General features: G+C 55.6%; 1 protein-coding gene across 1 annotated transcript in view; it reads left to right on the forward strand.

Moving 5' to 3' along the window:
- Positions 1-16,559, forward strand: part of hmcn2 (hemicentin 2) — a 44,317-nt gene that overhangs the window by 16,038 nt on the left and 11,720 nt on the right. Inside the window, exons 21-53 of the mRNA XM_047013919.1 lie at positions 80-239; positions 399-558; positions 2,881-3,008; positions 3,299-3,550; positions 4,662-4,745; positions 6,954-7,145; positions 7,461-7,591; positions 7,771-7,918; positions 8,038-8,164; positions 8,290-8,447; positions 8,556-8,834; positions 9,432-9,577; positions 9,671-9,821; positions 10,130-10,357; positions 10,496-10,609; positions 10,722-10,909; positions 11,159-11,255; positions 11,694-11,855; positions 12,034-12,147; positions 12,244-12,440; positions 12,522-12,603; positions 12,700-12,831; positions 12,970-13,113; positions 13,237-13,396; positions 13,588-13,712; positions 13,811-13,994; positions 14,109-14,206; positions 14,603-14,881; positions 14,980-15,173; positions 15,321-15,402; positions 15,491-15,627; positions 16,033-16,174; positions 16,412-16,556. Coding sequence (XP_046869875.1) covers positions 80-239; positions 399-558; positions 2,881-3,008; positions 3,299-3,550; positions 4,662-4,745; positions 6,954-7,145; positions 7,461-7,591; positions 7,771-7,918; positions 8,038-8,164; positions 8,290-8,447; positions 8,556-8,834; positions 9,432-9,577; positions 9,671-9,821; positions 10,130-10,357; positions 10,496-10,609; positions 10,722-10,909; positions 11,159-11,255; positions 11,694-11,855; positions 12,034-12,147; positions 12,244-12,440; positions 12,522-12,603; positions 12,700-12,831; positions 12,970-13,113; positions 13,237-13,396; positions 13,588-13,712; positions 13,811-13,994; positions 14,109-14,206; positions 14,603-14,881; positions 14,980-15,173; positions 15,321-15,402; positions 15,491-15,627; positions 16,033-16,174; positions 16,412-16,556 — 5,120 coding nt within the window. The remainder of the gene's footprint in view (positions 1-79; positions 240-398; positions 559-2,880; positions 3,009-3,298; positions 3,551-4,661; positions 4,746-6,953; positions 7,146-7,460; positions 7,592-7,770; positions 7,919-8,037; positions 8,165-8,289; positions 8,448-8,555; positions 8,835-9,431; positions 9,578-9,670; positions 9,822-10,129; positions 10,358-10,495; positions 10,610-10,721; positions 10,910-11,158; positions 11,256-11,693; positions 11,856-12,033; positions 12,148-12,243; positions 12,441-12,521; positions 12,604-12,699; positions 12,832-12,969; positions 13,114-13,236; positions 13,397-13,587; positions 13,713-13,810; positions 13,995-14,108; positions 14,207-14,602; positions 14,882-14,979; positions 15,174-15,320; positions 15,403-15,490; positions 15,628-16,032; positions 16,175-16,411; positions 16,557-16,559) is intronic.

Raw genomic sequence — 16,559 nt, forward strand, 5'->3', positions numbered from 1 at the left:
GCGTGTTCCTGTACTGTTGCACGACTCCAGTGCTCACACTGTTCTCTCCCCTCCCTCCGCCACCCGCCCCCCCCCTCAGGGTCGACAGGCCTTGCCCAAGGACAGGACCCTCCCCCAGCCAGACCAGGCTGGCCACCTCCACCTCCCCAACCCCACCCTCCAGGATGCTGGCGTCTACACCTGCACTGCCAGCAGTGCTGTGGGCTACACCAGCAGGGAGATGCAGCTCAGCGTCAACAGTAAGGAACACGCAATCCTCACCAGGAGAAAACTCCTCACAGTTTGAGAAATGCCGATTCATGGCCTCAGACGATTACGTAGACATTAAGTGAACTGAAATAAAATACAAAAAAAATTCAGATCAGTCAATGGAACCTTAACTGTTTCCTCTTCCTCAGCCAAACCTAAGATAATGGGAGTGAGCGGCCATGGTAACACGGTAACCATGGCTGCCGCGGTGGGATCCGAGGTGGTTCTCCCCTGTGAGGTCCAGGGAAGCCCCTCCCCCCTGATCACATGGACCCGTGACGGACAGCCCATCCCTCCAGTCACGGCGTGGTGAGAAGAAAAACGCCTCTCCAGCCCCCTGTCCAGACCCTCACTAACCTACTCTGCTAACAACCCCCATCTCACTGTTAACGAGGGCCTTTGATTAAATCCGGCTGCTCTCCCAAACTGACATGAACGCTCTGAGATCATTTCGAGGTGCCTTTAAAGGCAGACAGACAGGCTTAGTGTTGATGAGCAAAGAGCAGATCAGACTAAAGTAAAGGCAGACATTTGGTATAAGCAGAGCAGAGTAGTGTGTAGCAGAGCAGACAGATCTGTGTGCAGTTGCAAGGAGGCTCTCTGAGAAGGAACATCTGGTTCTTCAGGGATGTGTGATGTGGTCCCGTCTGACTGGATGTGTCTACCCCGATGTCTGCTGCCAAGTGTGGGGCACACACCCGAGCTGAGAGAGACCCCCGGGCAAGACCACCAGACCACCAGACCACCAGACCACAGTCACTGCATGGAGACGAGGGAGGAGGAGAGGGAGAGACGTGCGTGAGGCCAGGAAGGGATGTGGGTGAGGGGAGGGAGGGAGGCACGCCAACGAGACGAGAGGAAGAGACTGTCCCGTTTGACGTTCGGTCCCCTGTGGATCTCCTGCCATAAAACAACATGTTGACTCCCATGCCTGTCTGATGAGAATAGCACACCTCCACAATACCCCCCTTAACCTGCCCCCTCCACACTCCCCTCCCCCAACACTACAGCCCAGCCAGGGAGACCAGAGGAAGCTGATAATACCCAAGCATGTCTGTGTTCTCATTGTCTGGGGAGTGCCCCCCCCCTCAACCTCCTGCACCCCCCCCCCCCCCCCACCACCGGCCTTGTGGTGAGACATTAGGCCAAGCTGGACTCCCCCCTTCCCACAGCCCACCCTGGGTCTTCCTCAAGGGTCAGAGGAGCTGCTGTCAGCCCAGCCTGAGTTAGGAGAGCTGGGGTGACCTCCAAGGGTCAGGGCGACTGGGACTACCTTCACGATCCACTGGGCTGGATCTACCTCCAGTGTCAAGGAAGGCTGGATATACTGCCAGGGGTCAGGACTCCTCGGGTCTACCTCCAGGAGAGCTGCTGTCAGGCCGCTCTGGCTCTTCCAGGGGGCTCCAGCCAGGCTGGGGTCAGTCTGTGTTCACACAGGTGCTGACACCAGTGTGGGGAGGAGGAGGGGCTGGTTGGATGGGGCTGGTTGGATGGGGCTGGCTGGATGGGGCTGGATGGGGCTGGTTGGATGGATGGGGCTGGATGGATGGGGCTGGTTGGATGGGGCTGGTTGGATGGATGGGGCTGGATGGATGGGGCTGGTTGGATGGGGCTGGATGGATGGATGGGGCTGGTTGGATGGATGGGGCTGGTTGGATGGGGCTGGCTGGCTGGTTGGATGGATGGGGCTGGATGGATGGGGCTGGTTGGATGGGGCTGGTTGGATGGATGGGGCTGGATGGATGGGGCTGGTTGGATGGGGCTGGATGGATGGGGCTGGTTGGATGGATGGGGCTGGATGGATGGGGCTGGTTGGATGGGGCTGGATGGATGGGGCCGGGGGCTGGTTGGATGGGGCTGGCTGTGGTCCCCTGTGAGGGTTCTGCTCTGACCAGGCCCTGACATGCTATTGGTGCTAGGGGCTGGCTGTGGTCAGACCAGGCCCTGACATGCTGCTGGTGTTAGGGGCTGGGGCAGAGGGCAGAGGGAGGTTAGAGGCTGCTGGTGTTAGGGGATGGGGGAGAGGGCAGAGGGAGGTTAGAGGCTGCTGGTGTTAGGGGCTGGGGCAGAGGGCAGAGGGAGGTTAGAGGCTGCTGGTGTTAGGGGCTGGGGGAGAGGGCAGAGGGAGGTTAGAGGCTGCTGGTGTTAGGGGCTGGGGCAGAGGGCAGAGGGAGGTTAGAGGCTGCTGGTGTTAGGGGCTGGGGCAGAGGGCAGAGGGAGGTTAGAGGCTCCATGTGCCGTGTTGAAATACAGTCTTTATGTTTCCAGGCCTTTCCACTTAACACGTGTTATTGTTATAAGTTAGTTGCTTAGGAGACACACTTATCTTAGATTAATCCACGCCTGTGTTTAGATAGTGGTTGTATCTGTTCATGAGGCTGGACAGCTTCTGAAGCAGGTTTTTGCTATCATGTTATGATGGATTTTCAGTTCCCATTACTGACATGCCTAATTATGAATGCATGGACACAAGTACAACACCAAGGTACTTGCACACACACATGCACACGCACACACACACACACAAGCCTGTCTAAACGCACCTGTTAGTTTGGGCTCACACTAACACATATACAAGCTTGTAGATCGTAACAATGTTTTTCTGACCCCTGACCTCTGACCCCTCCCCAGGTTCAGTGTGCTTCCTTCTGGCTCTCTGAAGATCTCCGACGTGCGTTTGAGTGACAGCAAACGCTACACCTGCTCAGCGGCTAATCCAGCGGGGAACGTGTCCCTGAGCTACGACTTAAACATCCAAGGTACCCCTCCTCTCCAGGCCTCATTCAGGTTTCGCCAAGTCTGAGGCTGAACATGTCAACATTCACATTACATTATGTTCCATTAGCAGAGGCAGGCCTGGTATATTCAGGGGTGTAGGTACTTTTTGGGGGATGAAAATAACAGATGTCCTCCCCTCTTCTTATTAAGAAAAGTATATTTAATGTCCGCAACCTTAAAAAAAAAAAAAAGAAACAAAAAGCTTTCCAACCCACATTTGAAATAAAAACCTGCGTCCCTGATTAGATGCATCGTGTTTTTTTCCCCTCAGCCAAGCCCAAGATCCAGGCCGGGCCGTCGGTGCTGAAGGCTCTGATTGGCCAGACGGTGACCCTGCCGTGCGTGGTCCAGGGGGAACCCCGGCCGCAGGTCAGCTGGTTCCACGACGGGCGCCTGCTGGAGACCAGGGACGTGGCGGCTCTCAGGATCCAGAGGGCCAGCCTGGCAGACCGGGGCAGCTACAGCTGTGTGGCAGAGAACAGCGCGGGGCAGGACACCCTGCTGATACAGCTGGAGGTGCTGGGTGAGTCCACAGAACCAACCATCATCAGACACTGTACCTGCACCAACCATTACATCAGACACCGTAGCTGCACCAACCATCACATCAGACACTGTAGCTGCACCAACCATCACATCAGACACCGTAGCTGCACCAACCATCACATCAGACACTGTACCTGCACCAACCATCACATCAGATACTGTACCTGCACCAACCATCACATCAGATACTGTACCTGCACCAACCATCACATCAGACACTGTACCTGCACCAGATCACTTCGTCACCAGCATCAGTACTCCCCACATACTGCTGCACACGTGCACACCATGTCAGACTAAAAACAAACTCGTTTTTTGGGAGGTTCTGTCAGTGTGATGATGTTGAAATGGGTTTGCAGTGTCGCTGGCTCATCACAGTAGGAAATACAAGGTTTTAGTCATGAGCTCAAAGTCCAGATTCCCCTGGCTGACGACCAGAGCTGACAGGGAGAGCTCAACCCAGGAAGCTCTGGGATCTTCTGAGGATGTGTTTTCTGGAGGCAGAACCAGCATGGTTAGAGAGGATCGAGGACCATGACAGACTGACCTCTGTATTAGCTGATCAGTTGACCGAGCTGCCCTTTGACCTTGAAGGTCAGGGCTGGGTGAGGATGGTCCCAGAGGAATCCGGGATGCAGGGTTAATGAGGGAGCAGAGGTCAGAGGACACATGACTCATCATGTCAGGGCAGAAAGAACAGTGTTCGTCTCACCTCTCAGATTAACCCTTTCACTAACGCTCTGCCTAAGGCTAAACTAGACTGGAGTCAGGCCGTTACGCGCTTAGAAGATTTAGACATGTCGTTAGGATGATCGTTACTCCCTAAGTTGGAGCTGGACTGGTATGACCCCTGCCATAAGACAAAGCTAGCCCTGTGTCTAATGATGTTAGTGACCCTTCCCGATCTAACCACTTCCTGTTTCCTCAGATCTAACCACTTCCTGTTTCCTCAGATCTAACCACTTCCTGTTTCCCCAGATCCAACCACTTCCTGTTTCCCCAGATCCAACCACTTCCTGTTTCCCCAGATCTAACCACTTCCTGTTTCCCCAGATCTAACCACTTCCTGTTTCCTCATCTCTCCACAGAGGCTCCGTCCTTCGCCGAGGCTGGAGACGTCGTCATGGAGATAGTGGCTAACAGCCCGGTGCTCATCCCCTGCCCTGCTCAAGGTACGACCCCGATAGGGATGAGTCACTGGAGGCCGTTTCCCAGCACACTGTTCCGTACCTTCAGCCCCTCTCTTGCCACATCGCTTGTAGTGGTCAAAGCTGTGGAACAACAGTGTGCCGCGACCCCCCCCCCCCCCCCCCCCCCCCGTCAGACCGACGGGGTGGTTTCTTCCAGGGTTGCTGCTGTAGCGTGTCGGCGAGGACGAGGTAGAAGTCACCACAGTTAGGGGGGAGGCCGGCTTCATCAGAAGACTTGGCCCCGGGGAACGAGCGTGTGTTTATTTACATCTGTGCCGTGCATTCATTCATGTGTTTTAGCGCCCTCCCTCACCCCCTCCCGACAGGGCGAGTAAATAGCTGTTGTTTGTGTGGGGGCCTCGCCATGGTAACGGGGACATATTTGGGAAGGTGAGGAGAGGGTGCACTACATGAAGCAGCAGCTGGAAGCATGCTTGCCCGCCCCCCTCTCCTCGCCGGCCCACATCTGTTTTCCTCTGCAGTGGGCCAACAGGGAGAGGAATCCTAATTACAGGCTGGACTAACGTACAGAGATGTCTGCAGAAGAGGAGGAGGGAGAGAGGAAGACAGGTTACTCCAGTCCTCCTGTAGCCCAAACAGACAGACAGGCAGGCATACAGGCTCCTTATGTCCTCCTGTACCCCAAACAGGCAGACAGACAGACAGACAGACAGACAGACAGACAGACAGACAGACAGACAGACAGACAGACAAACAGACAGGCAGGCAGGCAGGCAGGCAGGCAGGCAGGCAGGCAGGCAGGCAGGCAGGCAGGCAGGCAGGCAGGCAGGCAGGCAGGCAGGCATACAGGCTCCTTATGTCCTCCTGTACCCCAAACAGGCAGACAGACAGACAGACAGACAGGCAGGCAGGCAGGCAGGCAGGCAGGCAGACAGGCAGGCATACAGGCTCCTTATGTCCTCCTGTACCCCAAACAGGCAGACAGACAGACAGACAAACAGACAGGCAGGCAGGCAGGCAGGCAGGCAGACAGGCAGGCATACAGGCTCCTTATGTCCTCCTATACCCCAAACAGGCAGACAGACAGACAAACAGACCGACAGGCAGACAGACAGACAGACAGACAGGCAGACAGGCAGGCAGGCAGGCAGGCAGGCAGGCAGGCAGACAGACAGGCAGACAGGCGCCCTATGTCCTTTCTTTACCCCAGACAGACAGACATGCTATACCTACAAATCCATAAGGAGAATGATGTCCACCAACTACAAAACTATAACTAATTACTGTAATTATAACAACATCACTATAACTATGTTATAATTGTATATGTAGATATGTTTATGTTCATGGCAGAGGTGAAGCTATGCTTGGTGAAATCTAAATAGACTCAAAGACTTTAATGATATAATTTAACATCTAAAACAGAACATCTGCCTGCATTTCCTCCCAGCAGTGATGTCATAAATTTGAGTCAGAGCTCTCAAACTGTAAACATGTGCTCTGCGTAGGAGTGGCTGACAACAGTGCCTCTGGTCTCTCGGTGTCGTTTTGGATGCGTTATGACATTGGTTAAGCTCCTCCTAAGCTTCTCTGTATTTCTTGGCCAGGCTGTGTCTCAACCTGTCTCTGGTGGACCAGAGAGAGACCAGGACCATAGTGTGGGGGGGGGGGGGGAGCGCCCCCTAGTCCTCACAGACCTCCTCCCCTTCCAGCCCCCCCAGGTTTCCCTGCCCCCCCCCCCCCCCCCCTGCCTTCCTGAGTAAAGCTACAAACACACCTGTTTTAGAAGCCAGAGAGAACACACCAAATGCTTTGAACCACAGCCTCGACCAACTCCTGCTCTCGCTGCCTAATCCCTGACCCATTATCCCTGTCATACATCGTTACCACTTTAAGTCAGACGTCGTACGATGACGTGTGTTTGTCGTAGGTGGGGTGTTTCAGGACATTGTGTTGTCCTAGCTCAGGCATAGAGAGGACTCTGAGGAACTATTTTGGCAAGGCTTCTCTACTGCCCCCGCTGTCCAGCAGATAAATGTAGAGCTGGCATCTTTCAGCCTGGGCTCCTTGCCCGGTCAGTCCTCCTGGAGAGAGGCAGAGCGACTGCAGTGTGTTTGATCTCGGTCGACCCAAGGTCGTTTGAAGCCTTCAGGTGTGTTCACCCAGCTCCCTGTCCTTCCTCTCCACCCCCACCCCCCCCCTCCCACCCCCCCCTCCCACCCCCCACAGGTTCTCCTCCAGCCAAGGTGCGCTGGTTCCGGAACGGCTTGGAGATACACGCCGACCAATCAGAGCTGTCCGTGACGGCGGACAGCTCTCTTCTCATTGGCTCGGCGTCGGCCAGTCACAGCGGAGACTACAAGTGCGTGGCCACTAACGAGGCAGGATCTGCTGAGAGGAAGACGAGGCTGAAAGTGATTGGTGAGACGTCATTAATCAATCACATCTCTGAGGCCTGAACTCAAACAGGGGTTTGTTCTCTAAGGGGACGGTTACCAGGGTTCCCAGCCTGTTGTGACTGCACATGACATACTGTCAGCTATATATCAGTGACCACAAGGAAGTTTGTCTCGTGCACAAAATTTACAGGCTTCCCCAACAGTGCAGACAAGTTAGACTTACAGAAAACTATATATAAAATGAAGCAATTTAAACAATAGTTTTGTTAACAGTATACAGTATTTATCTAGTAGAAAATACACTGATGGAATTAGCGTCTCTTCTGCTTCCGTCCAGTTCCTCCAGAGATCCAGGATGATGGACAGGCCTTGAACCTGACCGTCACCCTGAAACAGCCCCTGACCCTGGGCTGCGACGCCTTCGGCATCCCCTCCCCCTCCATCAGCTGGAGCAAAGATGGCCGTCCTGTAAGTCACCTGCTCAAGCACACACAAAGGGTTACAAACATGATGCCTTCCAGCGTTCAGCCGTCCATCCAGACACACCTCCGGGACTCAATCGTATCCTATAACAGGGTGACACCTAGTGGCTGCTTGGCCAATTACAGTCCCTGATCCATTGACTCCCTGGTTCTGGCTGTGTGCAGGTGGCTGAGTTCTCTGGAGTGTACCTGCAGAATGGGAACAGACTGCTGAGGATCTACAGGGTCCAGGCAGAGCATGCTGGTCAGTTCTCCTGCGCAGCACACAACAGCGCTGGAGAGGCGCGGAGGAACTACAGCATACTGGTGGAAGGTGAGTCCTGATGACACTTTGATCCTAGGTTTGGGGTCACATGCAGGGCAAGTTATATACATTGGATGATGCATTTGTCTTTTTGACTTTTGGTGTGTGTTTGTGTGTGTGTGTAACAGCTCCACCAGTGATCTCTGGTACCATGAGGCTACAGGAAGTGTTGGTGGTGTTGGGGCAGGAAGTCGAGTTCCAGTGTCGGGTCAGCGGGCGTCCAGCCCCCAGAGTGGAGTGGAGCCGCGATGGAGAGTGAGTCATCTGTTAATACAGGCTGGTTAAACTGCTGTGAGACTGAGTCAGCATATTTTAAAACATTCTTCTTGGTCTGCCATGAAGGACAGTTATGCTCATGCTCCCTCCCTCCCTCCCTCCAGAGTGCTGTCGAGGGATGGAGACCCCCATGTGGACTTCCTGGAGCAGGGCCAGGTGCTGAAGGTTCGCTCCGTCAGACAGAGAGACCAGGGCCTGTACCAGTGTCTGGCCAGCAACAACGCAGGAACTCAACAACGCCAGTTCAGACTCAGTGTACAAGGTAAACACCTCGTTGCGTTTCTGTTCAGTAATACTGTCATGCAGCCTTATCTGTACCTCTACGATGTCTTCTTAAATCTCTTTCCCCTCCCTCCCTCCCTCCCTCCAGCCCCCCCCTCCATCCAGGGTAGCAGTGACTCCTCTGAGGTGTCTGTGGTGCTGGGGTTCCCGACGGTGCTCTCCTGTGAGGCGGAGGGCTCACCTGCGCCCAGCATCACCTGGCTAAAGGACAGCCAACCCATCGTGTCCAGCGCCCAGCTCACCTACACGCAGGGGGGGCGGGACCTGAGGCTGGGGGCGGCGCGGGGCGACAGTGCTGGCCTGTACACCTGCCGCGCCTCCAACCCTGCCGGCTCCGCCCACAAACACTACACAGTCACTGTCCTGGGTGAGACAGAAGGCCTTTGATGCTGTTGAACCTCATTGTAGAAGCACACTGAGGCTGTGTTAGACCTCATTGTAGAAGCACACTGAGGCTGTGTTAGACCTCATTGTAGAAGCACACTGAGGCTGTGTTAGACCTCATTATAGAAGCACACTGAGGCTGTGTTAGACCTCATTGTAGAAGCACACTGAGGCTGTGTTAGTCCTCATTGTAGAAGCACTGAGGCTGTGTTAGACCTCATTGTAGAAGCACTGAGGCTGTGTTAGACCTCATTGTAGAAGCACACTGAGGCTGTGTTAGACTTCATTGTAGAAGCACACTGAGGCTGTGTTAGACTTCATTGTAGAAGCACACTGAGGCTGTGTTAGACCTCATTGTAGAAGCACACTGAGGCTGTGTTAGACCTCATTGTAGAAGCACACTGAGGCTGTGTTAGACCTCATTGTAGAAGCACACTGAGGCTGTGTTAGTCCTCATTGAGAAAGCACTGAGGCTGTGTTAGACCTCATTGTAGAAGCATGGGATTAACAAGAAAACAGTAGGCAGTAAGTGTTTAATTAGTTTCTTCATGTTCTTATTTCTGTCTGCTGTTTGGTTCAGTCCCTCCCCAGATCGAGGCAGGGGAATCGACGTTGCTCAGCTTCGGTGCCAGAGAGGAGAAAGTGAAGATCAACGGAACATTAACCCTGTCCTGCCTGTCCAAAGGCTTCCCCGAGCCCTCCACTCAGTGGTTCAAAGACGGACAGGTGAGGGTCCGTCTCTCCAAGTCCTCCCTGTGCACTCACTGAATGCCGTTGAGATGAGTCATCAGTGAGGGCTGTTGGTGTTCTGTTTCCTAGTTGCTGAGAGGAAGCTCCCATGCCGGTATCCATGGCGACGGTCACCTTCTCCACATCAGCTCTGCCATGCTGTCCCACGAGGGCCAGTACACCTGTGTTGTATCCAACACAGCCGGAGAAGACAAGAGGGACTTCCATGTCACCATTCAGGGTGTGTGTGTGCTTCAGGGTGTGTGTGTGCTTCAAGGTGTGTGTGTGTGCTTCAAGGTGTGTGTTTGTGCTTCAAGGTGTGTGTGTGTGCTTTAGGGTGTGTGTGTGTGCTTCAAGGTGTGTGAGTGTGCTTTAGGGTGTGTGTGTGCTGTGCTTCAAGGTGTGTGTGTGTGCGCTTCAGGGTGTGTGTGTGTCCTTCAGGGCTGTTTAGAGACACGTATGTCTGTGTTTGTCTGTGGTTGTAATTCCATACAACATGTCCCTGTCTGTGTCTATGTTTGTGTTATTGACACATGGTCCTCTCTCCAGTCCCTCCCATCTTTCAGAGGGTGACCCCGGGCTCTGCAGCCTGGGGTCTGGGAGAGGAGGAGGAGGAGGAGGAAGACACGGAGGAGGGGATGACGAAGAAGACAGAGGTGGTTCTGGGTCATCCTGTCAGCCTGTCGTGCGAGAGCAACGCCATCCCCCCGCCCCGCCTTAGCTGGTACAGGGAGGGCCGCAAGCTCACCTCCGCCGACGGAGTTGTACTACTTCCAGGTTAAAGGAACTCCTTCCTGTTTGCTAGCCCAATCACATTCTGCCTTGGTGTATTACGACATGGCTGCTTGACACGGATGCTCACTGGTGGGGGGGTGTACCTTGTGGTGTGTGTGTGTGTGTGTGGGGGGACCTCAGGTGGACAGGTGCTGCAGATCTCCCGGGTGCAGAAGGAAGATTCTGGAAAGTACACCTGTCAGGCAGTCAACGAGGCAGGAGAAGACCGCATGACCTTTGACCTGGAGGTGCTGGGTAGGAACAGCAAAACATTTGCATCCATTGACATTTTTCTTCATCTAGTGTACGCTTGTATTCAAAGCGAGACGATCATCCTCACCTCTAGTTTCTTTGTGTTTTTGACTAGTTCCCCCCGTGATCACCGGGGGTCTGGACTCCTTCATGGAGGAGGTGGGGGCGGTGGTGAACACCACGGTGTCTCTGCTCTGTGAGGTGACGGGCCACCCGGAGCCTGCCGTGTCCTGGCTCAGGGACGGCCAGCCCGTACGCTCAGACACACACCACCTCCTCAGCCAGGACGGCACACTGCTGCAGGTTAGGAAACCAATAGGCCTCGGAAGGTTTGGGTACATCGCGACAAAAAATCCATTCACATACATCTGTGAATCGATCTGAATGGCTAGCAGACTGAATTGCAATTCAAATGTGAATCGATTTTCCCCCCCACCACCCCTAGAAACCAACCAGTGTATATGTCCTAGTGTGTATGTCCTAGTGTGTATATCCTAGTGTGAATGAGCCGGTGTGCGTACGGTGGTGTTGAGGTGCTGTGTGTCTTGTCAGATCATCAGCGTGCAGGTGGCAGACATGGCAGGCTACGTGTGCGTGGCTGAGAACAAGGTGGGCACCATGGAGAAGCTCTTCAGCCTCACTGTGCAAGGTGAGACCCAGCCCTTCCTCTCCTCATGAGCCTCCTACCCACCCTCCCCCCCCGCCCTCTAGTGCAGGAGGAGTCAGGTGGCCGAGGGGTTAGGGAATTGGGCTAGTAATCTGAAGGTCGCCAGTTCAATTCACGGCTGAGCCAAGTGACGTTGTGCCCTTGGGCAAGGCCTACTTGCCTCGGGGGAATGTCCCCTGTACTTACTGTAAGTCGCTCTGGATAAGAGCGTCTGCTAAATGACTAAATGTAGGAGAGATGACTCCTCGTGGAGCATCGTGTCATATAACCTGTTCTTGTAGAGGCCTTTTCAGATTAGGGACGCATTATTTTAGTTACTTGACCTCCTCTGGACTAGCATTCGTATTGTGAGCCGTTTTGGATTGGATGTAAGCGTGAATGCAGACGTGAGTGATGAAGAGGCCATGTTGTGGTGTGCAGTTCCTCCCAGGGTGCAGGGCCAGAGGGAGGAGGATGTGGGCGTGGTCGAGGGTCACATGGTGTCCCTCCTGTGTGACGTCCAGGCCTACCCTCCCCCTGAGATGACCTGGACCAGGGACGGACAGCTGCTCCAGTTCAGCTCCGGCATACACATCCTACCAGGTCAGAGCCCACACAGCAACACACACCGCCAGACCACCCCCAACCCTGACCATAAACACACACACACACACACTCTAACCATGGCACACACACATCCTGACCCACCCTATCTGGATCTGGCTTAATGCCCTGTGTGGTGAGGTGTTGGAACGTACACCTCCTCCATGTGTGTCTGCAGGGGGCCAGATGCTGCAGCTGCCCAGGGCCAGACTGGAGGACGCGGGCCAGTACGTCTGCACCGCCACCAACCCTGCTGGGCAGGACCAGAAGAGCATCCTGCTCACTGTCTACGGTGAGACCCCTGCTGGACACAGCTGGACACTGCTGCTGCTGGAGCTGACAGTGAGCTGAGTTGATTCACTCTCCCCTCTCCGTTGTGTTGTCACAGTGCTGCCTACGCTGAAGCCCCGCCCAGCCTCTGAGTCAGAGGTCATGACCCCGCAGGTGGGCTCCTCGGTGACTCTGGGCTGTGAGGCCCGGGGCATCCCAGAGCCTGAGGTCACATGGTACAGGAACGGACTCCAGCTGGCGCCCAGCAACGGGCTGAAGATGGACCCTCACCGGCTGGAGATCTTAGGAGTTCAGGTACACACACACCTACCTACACACACACACACACACACACACAGACAGACAAGCACAGGTGCGATGACTGGATGTCTCTAGGTGGCTGATGGAGGAGTCTACACATGCAAGGTGTCCAACATGGCGGGCCAGGTGGACAGGACCTTCAGACTGAGCGTGCATGGTGAGTCAGTCTAACCCTGTAGACGTGACACATGTCCACAGCTCCAGGTGGGGCAAAACATTCTCAAGGTGTCCCTCTTCTTGGCTGCGTCCCCAGTTCCTCCGGTCCTGGAGGGGCCCCCACAGGAGAGCCTCACCCAGTCCCTGGGCTCTCACGTCAGCCTGCTCTGCGAGGCCTCGGGGCTTCCTCCCCCCAGCGTCACCTGGCTCAAGGACGGCTCCCCCATCGGTGAGGTCACGTGACCACAGCCTGTTCTTCAGCACGGCTGGGTCGTGACACGTGCACATACAGTAATACATGGTGAAGACCTACATGTGCAAGCTTGAATCTTCCATGTGTGTGTGTGTGTACATGTGTGTCATCCAGAGAGCAGTCTCCAGTGGCAGTGGGCCGTGCGAGGGAGCAGACTGGAGCTGGGGCCTCTCTCCCTGGATCACGCCGGCAGGTACACCTGTGTGGCCCAGAACAGCAAGGGACGCACGCAGAAGGACTATGCTTTAACAGTGCAAGGTCATTACCTAGCTTCAGGGACTACACCTTGACAGTGCAAGGTCATTTCCTAGCTTCAGACGCTACTGAAGTCCCCCATTTAGCATTGGTTATGTTACGTTATTATTATTTTTGCTTCTCCAGTGTCACCCACCATCCTGGAGTCCAGCCAGCCGTCGGACCTGAGCACCCCCGTGGGCGAGCAGCTGATCCTGGACTGCCGGGTGACGGGGACCCCCCCTCCCCAGCTCAGCTGGCTGAAGAACGGGCGCCCCCTGGAGAGCTCCGACACCCAGCACATCGAGTAGGTCCCCCCGCCCACATCCTCACCGGACTCCACTAAGCTGTGTAAAGGGGGTCAGGGTTGATGTGTGTGTGAGAGGGGGTCAGGGTTGATGTGTGTGTGAGAGGGGGTCAGGGTTGATGTGTGTGTGTGTGTGTGTGTGTGTGTGAGAGGGGGTCAGGGTTGATGTGTGTGTGTGTTCTGTGGTGCAGCACGAGCCCTGACGGCAGCACCTTGACCCTCCTGGCCGTGCGGAGGGAGGACTCAGGGACGTACACCTGCCTGGCCGTCAGCCCTGCTGGACAGGAGAGCAAGATCTACACCCTGCTGGTCCTGGGTCAGTCCTCCATCAACCACCACAGCTTGAACCTCTCTGTTTATCTTCTGTACGGGGGTGGGTGATGACTGTCTTCACCCCCCCCCCCCCCCCCACAGTGCCTCCCTCTATCTCCGGGGAGACGAGCATCCCGAGGGAGGTCGTGACCCCCCAGGACAGCGTGGTGACCCTGGAGTGCCAGGCTGCAGGTCACCCCCCGCCCCAGATCAGCTGGCTGAAGAACGGCCGGCCCCTGCTCCTCTCGCCTCGCACACGGCTGCTGTCCTCCGACGCTCTGCTCAGGTCCCACTCACCAACGTGTTGTCTGGCGCTACATTTAGACGTGTCGTCTGACATGATGATGGTGTTTTGGGCTACACACCCAAAAGTGTGTTGATTATGTGTGTGTGTGTCCAGGATTTCTCCAGTGCAGCTGTCAGACTCTGGGGTCTACACGTGTGTGGCTCGAAGTCGTGCTGGTCTGGCTGAGCTCAGCTACGACGTCCAGGTCCAAGGTGCCTTCACCTCTGTCTTCTTCCTCCACCTCTCTCCTCTCTCCACCTCTCTTCTTCCTCCTCCTCTCTCCACCTCTCCTGCTCCACCTTACTCTTCTCTCCACATGTCTCTCCTTCCCCTCTCCACCTCTCTCTCCTTCGTCCACCTCTCTCCACCTCTCTCTCCTTCGTCCACCTCTCTCCACCTCTCTCTCCTTCGTCCACCTCTCTCTCCTTCGTCCACCTCTCTCTCCTTCGTCCACCTCTCTCCACCTCTCTCTCCTTCGTCCACCTCTCTCCACCTCTCTCTCCTTCGTCCACCTCTGTCCACCTCTCTCTGCTTCGTCCACCTCTCCGCCCCACACCTCCTCCCCCACAACCCTGTCCTGAAGTGTCTCCCTCCGTCCCGTCCCTCAGTGCCCCCGGGCGTGGACCGCGTGGAGCCGGTGGAGCCGGTGACGGTGGTGCAGGGCTCGCTGGTGACGCTGACGTGCGAGGCGCGGGGCGTGCCCCCGCCCTCACTGGCGTGGCTGAAGGACGGCGGGCCGCTGGCGCTGCAGAGGAACCTGCTGCTGGACGGCCAGGAGACCAGGCTGCAGCTGGCCAGCGTGGCGCCCGGGGATGCCGGCATCTACAGCTGCGTGGCCAGCAACCAGGCCGGCAGCAGTACCAAGAGCTTCAACCTCACCGTGCTAGGTACACACACACACACATTCATACACACACACACTGCATTTTGAGGCCATTTTTTACGTTGACACCGAAGACGTAACCGTGTTATGGTCTGAACACAGAGCCTCCGAAGATCTCTGTGTTGGCCTCGTCCTCTGAGGAGATGACCGTAGCGGTGGACAACACCCTGGAGCTGGAGTGCTCCGCGGAGGGCGTCCCCCCTCCCACGCTGAGCTGGCTGAAGGATGGGCGCCCCCTGGAGGGCGTGGGGATAGTGCAGGAGGAGGGGCACTTCCTCAGGATAAGCAGCGTGAAGGTACAGGGTCCGGAAGCGACGCCACTCTGGCTGTAGCAGACGTCTGGTTGTGTCCTAAGACAGTAATGTAGTCACCCTTGTAGTCACGCTGTACTGCTGAGCTTGAGCCGTCCCCCAGGTGAACGCTCTGTCTGTGTGTGTTGCTAGGTGGAGGACGCAGGTCTATACACCTGTCTGGCCACCAGTCCTGCAGGAGAGGACGGGAGAAACTACTGGGTCCGAGTCCAAGGTGATAAACAGGATCCGTCCTCTCTTGGTTCACCCACGTTACAGCAGCAGCTTGTTAAAGCTCGCCTGTTTGTGTCTCCCTGTCCCAGCCCCCCCGACTCTCCTGGGCTCCAGTGACGTGAGGACCGTGTCGGTCCCAGCCAAGGGCCACCTGACGCTGGAGTGCCAGTCTGACAGCGACCCCCCTCCGGAGATCGAGTGGTACAAGGATGACGTCAAACTGCAGGTGAGAAGAAGGAGGACATGAGGGAGGACAGAGTAGCCCTGACTATCTAGATTAGATTTAGATTAGATTTAGTCATTTAGCAGACGCTCTTATCCAGAGCGATTTACAGTAAGTACAGGGACATTCCCCCAGAGGTAAGTAGGGTGAAGTGCCTTGCCCAAGGACACAACGTCATTTGGCAGAGCGGGGAATCGATCCGGCAACCTTCTGATTACTAGCCCGACTCCCTCACCGCTCAGCCATCTGACTCCCTAGGTCCAAGTTCTTTCTCTGTCGTCCTCTCTCTTGTTTATCTCTCTTTCCCTTCCTCCCTCCCTCGCTCCCTCCCTCCCCCCCTCCCTCCCTCCCCCCCTCCCTCCCTCCCCCCCTCCCTCCCCCCCTCCCTCCCTCCCTCCCTCCCTCCAGCTGGGGGGTCGTGTGCAGCGGCTGGCGGGCGGTCAGTACCTGGAGGTCCAGGACATGCGTTCCCAGGACAGCGGTCAGTACAGCTGTGTGGTCACCAACATGGCAGGAAGCACCAGCCTGTTCTTCACCGTCGAGGTCCTCTGTGAGTTACCACGACGACCACATCTTCTTCATACATCATAGCATCATTTGATCAAATACTCACATATAATTATACAAATATATCTCGTCTGGTGTGATTTGGAACGTCAACTCAAAACATCTGTAACATAGAATGTAAATAACAATCTCATAAAGATCTCGTCCGGTGATTGACTTCTCTGACATCTGTACCGTAGAATGTGAGTGGTAATAAAGAGCTAAAGTCTGGTCCCTCCAGTGGCTCCAGTGATCAGGGACAGCAGCTCCGTGGTGACGGCCCACAGCGGCCAGGACGCCCTGCTGCCCTGCCAGGTAGAGGCAGGAACCTCGGTGACGGTCACCTGGAGGAAAGATGGTCTCCCACTGGCCCCTAACAACAACAGGTA

This window comes from Hypomesus transpacificus, unplaced genomic scaffold, assembly GCF_021917145.1.
Source record: "Hypomesus transpacificus isolate Combined female unplaced genomic scaffold, fHypTra1 scaffold_208, whole genome shotgun sequence".
NCBI classification, from domain to species: Eukaryota; Metazoa; Chordata; class Actinopteri; order Osmeriformes; family Osmeridae; genus Hypomesus; species Hypomesus transpacificus.